General features: G+C 44.5%; 1 protein-coding gene and 1 pseudogene across 4 annotated transcripts in view; one reads left to right on the top strand and one right to left on the bottom strand.

Moving 5' to 3' along the window:
* The window catches only part of SHC4 (SHC adaptor protein 4), a 159848-nt gene that overhangs the window by 3617 nt on the left and 143778 nt on the right, over positions 1 to 12453 (top strand). For 2 of the 4 annotated variants that reach the window (XM_055098722.2, XM_055098721.2), the window contains exon 2: positions 2055 to 2111. Coding sequence is in view for 1 of the 4 variants with exons in the window: in XM_055098721.2 (XP_054954696.1) it covers positions 2055 to 2111 (57 nt within the window). In the remaining 3 variants the exon portion in view is untranslated. Of the gene's footprint in view, positions 1 to 2054; positions 2112 to 9404; positions 9522 to 12453 lie in introns of those variants that run through there. The other 2 variants (XM_055098720.2, XM_003831487.5) reach the window with 2 other exon arrangements.
* On the bottom strand, positions 7459 to 9723 carry LOC100991941 (keratin, type II cytoskeletal 8-like; annotated as a pseudogene).

The raw sequence follows: 12453 nt of genomic DNA, 5'->3' as shown, positions 1-12453 counted from the left end.
AAATAAGTACACATTTCCAATTACCTGGCCCCTTCTACTCACACATACAAACACACACACACACACACACACACACAGAGTCTTTCTCTTACCCAAATTCCCCCCCAGTGGGGCAGTGTGAGAATCAAGGATCAAGGTTTCCCGGTGCAAAGGCAGGTCAGCAGCACTTTCCGCTGCTGGGGTGTTGATGTCTCAGAACAGACACTCTCCTGGCTATGGCCTCCAGATGCAACGACAGGGATAAGAAAACACAGCACACTCTGCAAGTCTGTCAAATAGAGACACAGGTCAGGCAGCATGTTTCCCCAACACAGAGGTCTCAGGTTAGGGGATCTTTAATATGGAGAGAATCATAAAGATGATTCAGTCTAAGCCCCTCATTTACAGATGGGGAAACTGAGGCCCAGGGAAGCAAAGGGATCTGGCCAAGGCCACTTAGCTTTGTGGAGGCATATTAGGGCTGGGATTCCAGATCCACCAATCCCCAGGCTGTGCTCTTGTCCCTGCATCCTGAGACTCAGAAACTAGAATTCCCCTCGGGCTCCTTCCAACGCCCAATTCTACTTTTGCGAAACACATTCTCTAAGAGAAGCTTTGTTTTCTGGCTAAAATAGCTGTGCTTGCTGAGTTGAGGTCATAGAACTCTTGAGGCAGAGATTGCCAAACTTTGCCACCCCACGATACTGCAGATGCTGCAGTTTCTCTGCACCTGGAATCTTCCTTCTCCCAAACAGAAATCAGCAATTGGCAGCACCACCAAACACCAGCACATGTCTCCCATCCTCACCATGTTTATCTCCACTCGTTGGAAAGGAGCTGCCCCGCCTCTGGCCATCTGACCAGAATGTTCTTAACTCTCAAGAGGAGAGAGACTGCTCTTTGTAGGTGTGTGATGGTGATGGAAGAGGAAATGCAAACACTTTGTCGAAAGATGTAGCACTAGTGCTCCATGGCCCTCTGTCCACAGATGTCTGATAAGCCTCCAAACCTCTTTTCTAACCTGGAAACACCCATTATCTTGCTCAAAGCCATGCTGCTCTTTACGAGGTCCTCAGGCTGCCAGAGTGGGTGGATCAAGGAATTGACCTTAATGATACCACTATGGTATAATAATGTATTCCATGTGCAAGGCTGTTCACACCTTGAAAAATGCTTTTGTGTAAATGATCTCATGTGGCCCTGTGAGGGAGGTAAGAGAAGTGATTCTTATACCCATTTTATGGACAAAGAAACTAAAAGTAAATCTGATTATTCTTCAAATGTATCCAGTGGCAGAGGCAAGATCAGAACCCGAGTCTCTTGGATCCAGTATCTTTTCCACCAAACATATAGCAGTCTTTTGAAAATTTTTTATTGTTCTTGAATAGACAATATCTACACACGGTTCATAATTCCAAAGATACCAAAAGATGTACAATGAAAAGCAAGTCCCTTTCCTGCTTCTCTGCTTCATTCCCCAAAGGCAGCTCCCTAAAGATGCAGCCTTCCAGAGCCCATCTATGCACATCCCAACAATAAATATGTGTATGGAAATACATCTATATGTGTGTATTTGTGCATGTGCATACACACAAATGAAAGACAGTTTTTATCCTCTTAAACATATGTATTTTCCACTTCAGCCCATGTGGAGCTGCATTCCGAAAGGATCAATAATGCTCATTCGGGTGGAAGGTGGGTGATGTATCTTACAGTTAAGTGCACAGGCACTCTGCAGTCAGGCAGATCTAGGACAGACTTACCATTGATCATGTACATGTGACAAAACCTCTCTGGGCTTTAGTTTTCTCATCTGACAAATGGACATAATGATTCCTAATACATAAGTGAGAGAGTGTCTGTGACATGTTTAGCACATAGCATGTCCAATAAATGGTGGCTACTTACTGTATGCCTACTATGTGCCAGATACTGTCCTGGGTACTGTAGAAAAGAGGTGTTGGCCCTTAAAATGTTTACAACTTAAGGTTGGAGAAGGAGATCTAAACAAACAAATTTATTTATTTTTATATTTATGTTATACTAAATATTTTTATATTTTATATTTATTACAGCAGAATGGTTGGGAAGTCGTTCACAAAGAGAGTAAGAGCATAGACTCCTACCTGCAGGTAAGACATTCTTGGGGTCCAATCTCATCTTGAATGAGTTATTCAACTTGCCGTGAGCATCAGCTTCCTCATCTGTAAAACAGGAATAATAATATAGAGTTGTGAGGATCACGTTGACATGCAGTGATGCCACGTGTTGGTCCCTTGTCAGACTCTGCCCAAGTTTCACCCTGTGACAAAGAGCCTCTTAGCTCCACATTCTTTACCAGGTAGAATTAGGCTGTGTCTTGAGGAAATAAGGTCCTCATGGCAGGTCTGGACTGCTCTCCTTCCCTATGTTCTAGTGACACTCCTCCCTCCCCACTTTGGCTCCTGTTATGAACTGAATTGTGTCCCCTGCCTCCATTCATATGTTTAAGCTCCCACCTCCAATGTAACTGTATGTGGAAATAGGCCCTTCAAGGAGATAATTAAGATTAAATGAGGTCATAAGGATGGAGCCCTAATATGACAGGACTGGTGTCCTTATAAGAGAAGGAGACACCAGAATTCTGTCTCTCTAAGCATGCTCAGAAGAAAGGTCATGTGAGGACACAGCCAGAAGGCAGCCATCTGCAAGCCAGGAAGAGAGGCCTCACCAGGAACCAGCGCTGGCACCTTGATCTTGGACTCCAGCCTCCAGAACAGTGAGAAAATGAATTTCTGTGATTAAAGCCACCCAGCCTGTGTCACTTTGTCATGGAAGTCTGAGCAGACTAATATAGCTACTATGTCCTAAATCTCCACCCTCCACCTTCACCTAAAGGCATTGAGCACAGGTATTTTACCCAAGACTTTCTTTCCGGGGTTCTCCTCAATTAACTGCTTAAATTAATCTCTCTTGCAGTGTTTATTTTCACAAAAACTTTCAAGAGAGATTTCCAAAGAAATAGTTTGTGACCCTGAGAAACAGGTTTGGCTTCATCAGTGAACAGCATGAATTATGAAACTGATCCTGTTCCCCTGTTTGACATGTTTGCTTGGGAGCTCAGAATTAAATTGACAGCCTAAACTTCTAGAAAGTTTACTTGCCCTTCTGTGAAACACTTTATATACTGTCACCACTGCTTTCACCTTAATTTCCTTCTTGTTTTTTTCTCATCAGTTGCTTCTTACATTTATTTCATAAGTTAATGGATGAATAATACATTCTTGTTGTAAATAATGAAAAGAACTCAGAAGTATACAGAACAAAACCTGAAAGCATTCATTTATTATGTCATAATACTCTCTGTATTTGTGTAAGTAGCCTCAAATCCATTTGGAACAATATTAGGAATAATCAAATTTTTTAAAACAAATAAAAGATACCTTTATCTGAAAAACAAATAAATAGGTACCTTTGTTTGAAAGCTTACTGCCATGCTAGGAATGTTCAGTATGCTTTCTCTTTTGATTGTCACAGCAACTCTATAAGGCAGATTTCATACGCTCATTTCACAAACTAACACAATTGAATGAGGTTAAGTTAGTTGTCCAAAGTCATAGTTAAGTGGTAAAGTCAGAATAAAACTCAGATCAAGAGTTCAAAGTTTGTGTGTTCAATAGCAAAGTCATGGAATCAACCTAAATGCCCATCAATGGTGGACTGGATAAAGAAAATGTGGTATATATACACCATGAAATACTACACAGCCATAAAAAAGAACGAGATCAGGTCCTTTGCAGCAACATGGACGAAGCTGAAGGCCATAATCCTAAAAGAACCAACGCAGGAACAGAAATAACAAATACTGCATGTTCTCACTTATAAGTGGGAGCTAAACATTGAGTACACATGGACATAAAGAAGGAAACAGGCCAGGCGCGCTGGCTCACACCTGTAATCCTAGCACTTTGGGACGCCGAGGTGGGCAGATCACAAGGTCAGGAGATCGAGACCATCCTGGCTAACATGGTGAAACCCCGTCTCTACTAAAAATACAAAAAAATTCGCCGGACGTGGTGGCGGGCACCTGTAGTCCCAGCTACTCTGGAGGCTGAGGCAGGAGAATGGTGTGAACCCGGGAGGCGGAGATTGCAGTGAGCCGAGATAGCGCCACTGCACTCCAGCCTGGGCGACAGAGCGAGACTCCGTCTCAAAAAACAAAACAAAACAAAAGAAAACAAAAAACGAAAGACACCAGGGCCTGCCTGAGGGTGGAGGGTGGGAAGCTGGGGAAGGGGTAGAAAATTTTAAAAAACTACCTATTGGGTACTATGCTTATTACCAGGGTGATGAAATAATCAGTACAGCAAACCCCATGACAAGCAATTTACCTATATAACAAACCTGCACATGTACTCTGGAAACTAAAATGAAAGTTGAAAAAAAAAAGTTTGTGTGTTAGTTTATTTGTTTGGTTTGGTTGTTTGTTGTTGTTGTTAACTATCTTGACCCTCTATAACAAAGAGAAGGATTAGGAAATTGATGTACAACTGGGTTGTGTGGATGTGCGTGTGTTGCAGGGCAGGGGTTGTGAATTGCTCTTCAATCACAGCTACTCCTCTGTCTTGTGCAAGCCATTGGCATTATTTAGGCAATTCAGCCAAGAGGCAGGTTTTGTTTTCCCTTAAGTGGCAATAGAGACCTGACCCCAGCCAGCCGATCTTGTGTCAACTCCAGGAGAAAACGGCCAAGGCCAAGTGTAAGGACCGTAGCCTAAGTCACCTTCCACCACTGATCAGTGGGCTGCTGCTATCAGCCAGAATACAGGGCGGCCTCTCTCTCTGGGGAAGAGGCAGTAGCGGAGTCTGGACAGCGGATAGTTGCTGGGAAGAAACTTGCCCACCTCCCACCCGCTACTTCTCCCCAACCAGGGCAAGTTCGCATTGCTGTACAACACGTGTGCATAGGCGCCTTCCGGACGGCTGGCTCCAGTAATTTGTACTGGCGTCCCCCTCCTCGTAGGTCCTGGCCAGAGGACTCAGCTCTCGATAGAAACACTGACCGCTGTCCCAGCTAGCAGGCAAGCCCATTTCTATTTTCATCTGAATTCCCAGCATCTTAGGGAAAGAACTTGGCCCTTCCTATCGACCAGACCCATGACGAGGGAGGAGAGCCTGCAGGCTCCTTCTTTAGCCTTCTTTGACTTGGACTCCGAAGACAAAGGTGAACTTGAGTGCTGCGGAGACACAGCTTCCCTTTATGCTCCCACTAGGCCCCCGGGCCGCTTAGTATCCAGCACTGAGGCCCTATTGTCCCGGCGGGGCACCCGGGGCCTGACTGCCCACACTGTGAAAGCGCAGTTCCAGCCCCCTCTCCCCTCCCCCCGAGTCGCTGTGCCTGGAGAAAGGCTTTGGAGTTTCACGGAATGCACACTGGCCCTTTTCTTCTCGGGGCGCCCGCAGCTTTGATGCTGTGCGCCTGGCAGCCTGGTGCTCCGCTGGTCTTTTTCAGGGAGACCGTGCGAAAGCGCGGACCAGACGCTCTCCCCGCCGCCCGGCCGGGCTTCTCGAGAAGGGCACAGCCCGGGGCGGCCGCGGAGCTGGCGGCCTGCAGCTCCCGCCGCCGCACCGAGGGGGCGCTGCGCCTGCCCGCGGGGAGCTCACGCAGCCGGCGCTCATCCGGGAAACTCATCCGCCGCCCGCCTTCAGACGAAAAACAGGCAGCCCGGGGCCCGGCAATGCTACCTCTGGGAGCTCATTCTGAGAGCTCATTCTGAGATAATCAGACTGGGATCTGTGAGAGGATATGTCAAAAAAAACTTCTTCCTCCAAATCTATGAAAAATTGCAATCATGCTAAAAAGTTGGAAGAATGGTACAATATACACCTATATACCCGCTATCTGGCGTCTGCAATTAGCATTTTGTATGGAAGGATTTAGCAACAATGGCTATCACTGTCCTATTGTGTGTGTGTGTGTAGGAATCTAAATCCACCCCCTCTCCGATTTGCTAAATTATGCCACATTTGCACAATGGTACTGTATAGCTGTTAAAGTAACATCGTCTATTCAGTGATATGGAGATTTTTTTTTTGTTAAAAAAAAAGCAGGTGGAAAACCGTATGCACAATATTATGTTGTTTTTGTTTGAAAAAAAAAATACGTATAGGGGAAAAGCAGCCTGAGGTGGTTTTTGTCGCTAAAATGTGAATAAGGATTGTGGCTAAATTAGGATATGGATGAATTTAGTTTTCATATCTGACTTATCTTTGTAACTTATCTATCAATGAAGTACTTCTATGCAAAATGAAAAAAAGAAGTTTAAAACATGTGGTCAGCTCAAGAAGCTGACCAGGCTCCGTGGGATTATTTCAGCACTATTTATCATGACAGAAGTCCTGGGCTGTCCCAGCCCACATACAAACACTACTGTGTTGCCCCTTCTGGCCATTTCCAGCTCCACCAGCCCCACACAAGTTCTCAAATTTGCGCTAGAGCCTCCCTTCTCTTATCCCTGCTTTCCTGCAGCAAACTGCATTCCTCCCTCTCATCACTTACTCAAGCCAGAGAGGTTCCTTAGTCTCTATAGAGAATCCTACCATGCTATTCACTTTTCCCACTAAAAGCAAAAGTCTTGTAAGATAAAATTCCTCTTCTTAAAAAGAAGTCTGGGGCTTAACCCAGAGGCAGACCCTGACCTGTCTCTCTGTGAGAGGCCTGTCCCAGTTAGTCTCCTGGGAAAAAGCATTTTTTTTTAGTGTGGGTTCTTTAGGCATCTTTAGGACCAGCTGGACGATATTTTCATCACTACACAAGCAACGGCACTTTGGGAGACTACAGTAATAATAGCTCACTTCGTACACGTATTTTTAGTTCACAAAGTAAATCCACAGACTCCCTTACAGTGATTCCCAGAGCATATCCAAAATCATTTGGAGATAGAAATAGGGCTGCTAACTTATGTTTTGCCAGGTAGAGCCATTTAAAAAGCTGCCTAGTATCCATGTTTGCCATTACTTCCTAACAGAAAAGACATTTTACCACACACAGAAAATAGGAAGGACAATCTCAAATTTTTTTTTTAAAGCACTGTTTAAATAGAACTTCACTATAAGGTCCTCCTTTTCCCCCATGTATTTTAAGATTATTACTATTTCTGTATAAACTGGAGAAAACATTTTTACAGATAATCTGTGGTTTGGGAACAGTGCTCCATTGTTTTTGATACTTAGAGTTACCCACTTGCAGGTGAGGAAGCCAAGGTTTAGAGACTATCAGCTGATGGAATGGCTAGAATCAAATTCAAGTCTGTCTGCTCCCAGTGGCTTTTTCTTATTGCAGATTGCCTCTGTCTAACCACCTTGCCAGTGTGATTCTACCCAGAGAAAACCTAACTGAAAAGCAAATGAAAGTCTTGGCTACACTTGGATCACCAGACTACACCCAGTTGGTCAAATTTTATTTTTGATTGAAAAATAACTGAGCTCGTCGGATGGAATTAGCCTTTCAGGAAAGTTCCTCTCTAATTTCATTATTTGCTTTATCAACAAAGCCATTCATATAGGTGGTTTCTAGGGGAGAATTATATATTAGAATGCTAATATATCTACTCGTATATATCTATCCATATACATCTATTGACTGGTGGCTGAAATTCCCTCATTTTGGTCTCCTTTAGTGATAGGTTTCTAAACATCACTAAAAATTTAAGAATAAGGCAAAAAGGTAGACAGCATGTCCTTTCAGTGTAATACTGAAGCATTGTTTAACAAGCTTAGTCAATAATTTTTTTTAACTTTTATATTCGGGGGTACAGGTGCAGGCTTGTTATAAGGGTATATTGCACGATGTTAAGGTTTGGGGTACTAATGATCCCATCACCTAGGTACTGAGCATAGTACCCCATAGTTTTTTTTTTTTTTTTTATTTTTGCAGAGCTAGCTGAGGTTTTATTTTGGGGGAAAAAAAATGGAATTGTTTTGTAATTGGAGGCATGGGCAAGGCAGGTCCCCCAGGCAGTAAACTTCCCCGCCGGTGGGCTGAGGGCCAGGGCTGAGCCTCAGGTGGGCCTCCTGTTCCCTGTGCTCCCCTGCACAGCGGCCTCCCTCTCAGGCCCTGAGGCAGCAGCAGGAGGGATAGGTTGGGCGGGGCTGCCGTGGCCATTCACTTGGGCAGAACATCAGAGGACTCGGACACCAGCTTCCCATCGCGGGTCTTGATCGTCTTCGCAACCACGGCCCTGATGGAGCCGGTGCGGCTGAAAGAGCTGGAGGCCCGGCCAGAGCCAAAGCTGGAGTCCCAGGCCTTAGCTGAGGTCAAGGCTTGTGACGCTCCGGTAGGCCGAGCTCAGCGCACGGGCATAGCCACTGGTGGTCTTCCTGTGGATACTCATATTCTGCATCCCAGATTCCAGCCGGCTCTCCTAGCCCTCCAGCAGCTTCGTGTAGGTGGCGATCTCGATGTCCAGGACCAGCTTGCCGTTCATCAGCTCCTGGTACTCAGGCAGCTGCCGTGCCATGTGCCATGTCCTGCTTGGCCCGCTGCTGGGCGGCCTCCAGCTCAGACAGCTTAGTCTTGGCGTCCTTAATGGCCAGCTCCCCGCGCTGCTCAGCATCTGCGATGGCGGACTCCAGGGAAGCTCTCTGCTCTGGCCTTTGAGGCAGGCCCTCAATCTCAGCCTGGAGCCGGCTGACGTTCCGGTTCATCTCAGAAATCTTCGTCTTTGTACGACGCCGGTCATCACAGTGCTTCCCAGCCAGTGTCTGCAGCTCCTCATACTTGATCTGGTACGTAATCTCAGCCTCGGGCCGGCTGCAGTTGGCGATTTCCTAGTACTGCGCCTTGACCTCCGCGATGATGCTGTCCATGTCCAGGGAGCGGCTGTTGTTAATGGACAGCACCACAAATGTGTCCAAGATCTGGGACTGCAGCTCTGGGATCTCCTCTTCATACAGCTGCCTGAGGAAGTTGATCTCGTCAGTCAGCCCCTCCAGGCGAAACTCTAGCTCTACCTTGTTCATGTAAGTGTCATCCACATCCTTCTTAATGAGGACAAATTCATTCTCCATCTCTGTAGGCTTATTGATCTCGTCCTCGTACTTTTTCTTGAAGTCCTCCTTCACGAAAAACATGCAGAGCCCCTGCATGTTGCCAAGCTCCGCCTCCAGTTTCAGCTTCTCCTGGCCCAGGATCTCTAGCTGCCGCAGAAGGTTGTTGATGTAGCTCTCGAACATGTTGTCCATGTTGCTCTGAGCCGGCTTCTGCTGCTGCAGGAGGCTCCAGTTGGTCTCCAGCATCTTGTTCTGCTGTTCCAGGAACAGTACCTTGTCAACGAAGGAGGCAGACTTGTTGAGGGTCTTGATCTGCTCTTTCTCCTGGGTGTGCATGCCCTGCATGTTGGGGTCCACTTCCAGGTTAAGGGGGCTCAGCACGTTCTGGTTGACTGTGACGTCTGTGATGCCTCCCATACGCTGGCCCCGCATAGCCTCCACACAGACCCATGCTGGTGCCCAGGACATCTCGGAAGCTGCTGCTGCCCACTCGGGAGAAGCTCAACAAGCTTAGTCAATAATTTTTTTAACTTTTATATTCAGGGGGTACATGTGCAGGGTTGTTATAAGGGTATATTGCATGATGCTAAGGTTTGGGGTACTAATGATCCCATTAGGAGGCCCGGGGTCCAGAAGTGGACACCTTGTAGGACTTCTGGGTCACCCTGATGGACATGGTGGAGGCAGGAGTGGAGGCAGGCAGGCTGAACCACGCAGAGATTCGAGAAGGAACAGAGAAGCTACTTCTAGGTCCCGTAGTTAGTTTTTCAACCTTTGCTTCACTCCTGGCTTCTCCCCCAATGGTCTCCAGTATCTATTTTTGCCATATTTATGCCTGTGAGCACCCAATGTTTAGCTACCACTTATAAGTGAGAACATGCAGTATTTGGTTTTCTGTTCCTGAGTCAATTCACTTAGGAAAATGACCTCCAGTTTCACCTATGTCAACGCAAGGGACATGATTTTGTCTTTTTTGATGGCAGCATTATATTCCATGGTGTATTTGTATGACATTTTCTTTAATCTGCCATTGATGTGCACCTAGGTAGATTTAATGTCTTTGCTATGGACAAGTGGGACCTAGTTAAAGAAAACTAGGTTTGCTATGGTGAATAGTGCTGCAATGAAGATATGAGTGCATGTGTCTTTTTGGTAGAATGTTTTATTTTCTTTTGGATACATACCCGGTAAATGAGATTGCTGGATCAAATGGTAGTTCTGTTTAAAGTTCTTTGAGAAATCTCCAAACTGCTTTCCACAGTGGTTGAACTAATTTACATTCCTACCAACAGTATATAAGCATTCCCTTTTCTCTGCAGTCGTGCCAACATCTGTTGTTTTTTGACTTTTTAATAATAGCCATTCTGACTGGTATGAGTGGTATCTCATTGTGGTTTTGATTTGCATTTCTCTGATGATTAGTGATATTGAGCATCCTTTCATGTTTTTTGGCTGCTTGTATGTCTTCTTTTGAGAAATGTCTGTTAATATCTTTGCCCACTTTTTAATAGAGTTGTATGGATTTTTTTTTTGCTTGTTCAATTGCTTAAGTTATAGATTCTGCATATTAGACTTCTGTCAGATGCAGAGTTTTCAAATATCTTCTCCCATTCTGTAGGTTGTCTGTTTACTCTGTTGATAGTTTGTTTTGCTGTGCAGAAGCTCTTTAACTAGGTCCCACTTGTTCATCTTTCTTTTTGTTGCAATTGTTTTTGAGGGCTCAGTTATAAATTCTTTCCCAAGGTTGATGTCCAGAATGGTGTTTCCTAGGATGCTTATGGTTTGAAGTGTTAAATGTAAATCTTTAATCTATCTTGAGTTAATTTTTGTATGTGGTGAAAGGTAGGGGTCTAGTTTCTTTCTTCTGCTTATGGCTGGCCAGCTATACCAGCATCATTTATTGAACAGGGAGTCCTTTCCCCATTGCTTGTTTTTGTCAACTTTGTTAAAGATCAGATGGCTGTAGGTGTGTGGCTTTATTTCTGGATTCTCTATTCTGTTCCATTGATCTATGTGTGTGTTTTTGTACCAGTACCATGCTGTTTTGGTTACTGTAGTCTTATAGTATAGTTTGAAGTTGGGTAACTTTGTTCTTTTTGCTTAGGGTTGCTTGGCTATTTGGGCTCCTTTTTGGTTTCATATGAATTTTAGAATAGTTTTTTCTAATTCTGGGAAAAATGATGTTAGTAGTTTGATAGGAATAGCATTGAATCTATAGATTGCGTTGGGCAGTTTGGCTATTACAGTGATATTGATCTTAATTTAGCCTTTTCTGGTCATGCTCCTCAAAATTTTTCCAGCCACTGCCTGTTGCCCAGTTTTGAAACCACTTCACATTTTATATTTGTTATAGTAGTACTTCACTTGTGGTGCCAAAATCTGTATTAGTTTTCAATTGCTGCCATAATAAATTACCACCACCTTAGTTTAAACAACACACATTTATTATCTTGCTGCTGTAAGGGTTGGGGTAGACGTTTGACACAGGTCTCTCCGATCACCTGCTTAAATCAAAGTATTGGCAGGGCTACATTTCTTTCTGGAGACTTTAGAGAAGCATCTGGTTTCTTGCTTATTCAGACTTTAAGCAGAATTAAATTATTTACAGCTCTATGTCTGAGATCCCTGTTTCTTTGTTGGCTGTCAGCTGAGGACCCTGTCTTCATAGCGCCTTCCTCCATCTCCAAAGGCAGTAACAGTAGGGTGAATCCTTCTCACGCTTCAAATTTTTCCTCCATTTTTTTATATCTCAAATTTCCTAGCTCTTACCAGAACAAGGAAATGTTCTCTGCATTGAAGGACTTGTGTGTTTAGATTGGGCCCACGCAGATAATTCCCCCATCTCAAGGTCTGTAACCTTAATCACATCTGCAAAGTTTCTTTTGTCATGTTCCCGGGATTAGGGTATGGACATCTTTGGGAGTGCTTAGTCTGCTTACCATACTATCAACATCCAGAGTTGAAACCAGGTTGATCTGACTGCTTTTGGACTTTTCCCACCTGATTCTATAATCTCCTGTCATAACTGTGCTTCTCTCTCATACCTAGAGGCCCTGCTCTTCTTATGATCCTGTTCTTGCCACTGTATTTGTGTCAGGTAGCAATGTGTTGGGCTGTAAGTCATAAATAACAGCTAAGAGCTGCTTGAGTTGCTTGAATTATTGAGGTTAATTTTTGTCACATAACAAATCTAGAGGTGATTGCTGGTCTTGGTTCAGGGGTTCAATGATGTCAAATCATTGGCTTCATAATTTGGTTGGTCTTTCCTTCATGGTTGCAGTATGGCTACCATAACTCTAGCTATCATATCCACATTCAAGACAAGAAGACATGGGGTAAAGAGTGGGCTCCAGTTTTATCTGCCCTTTTAATTAGGAAGTAGATGTTTTCCCAGAAGTCCCCATCATATTTTCACTTGCATCTCATAGATCAGAACTGTATCAAA

Source organism: Pan paniscus, chromosome 16, assembly GCF_029289425.2.
Source record: "Pan paniscus chromosome 16, NHGRI_mPanPan1-v2.0_pri, whole genome shotgun sequence".
NCBI classification, from domain to species: Eukaryota; Metazoa; Chordata; class Mammalia; order Primates; family Hominidae; genus Pan; species Pan paniscus.
The sequence above is the reverse complement of the archived record's forward strand: the minus strand, read 5'-3'. Positions and strand labels throughout refer to the sequence as shown.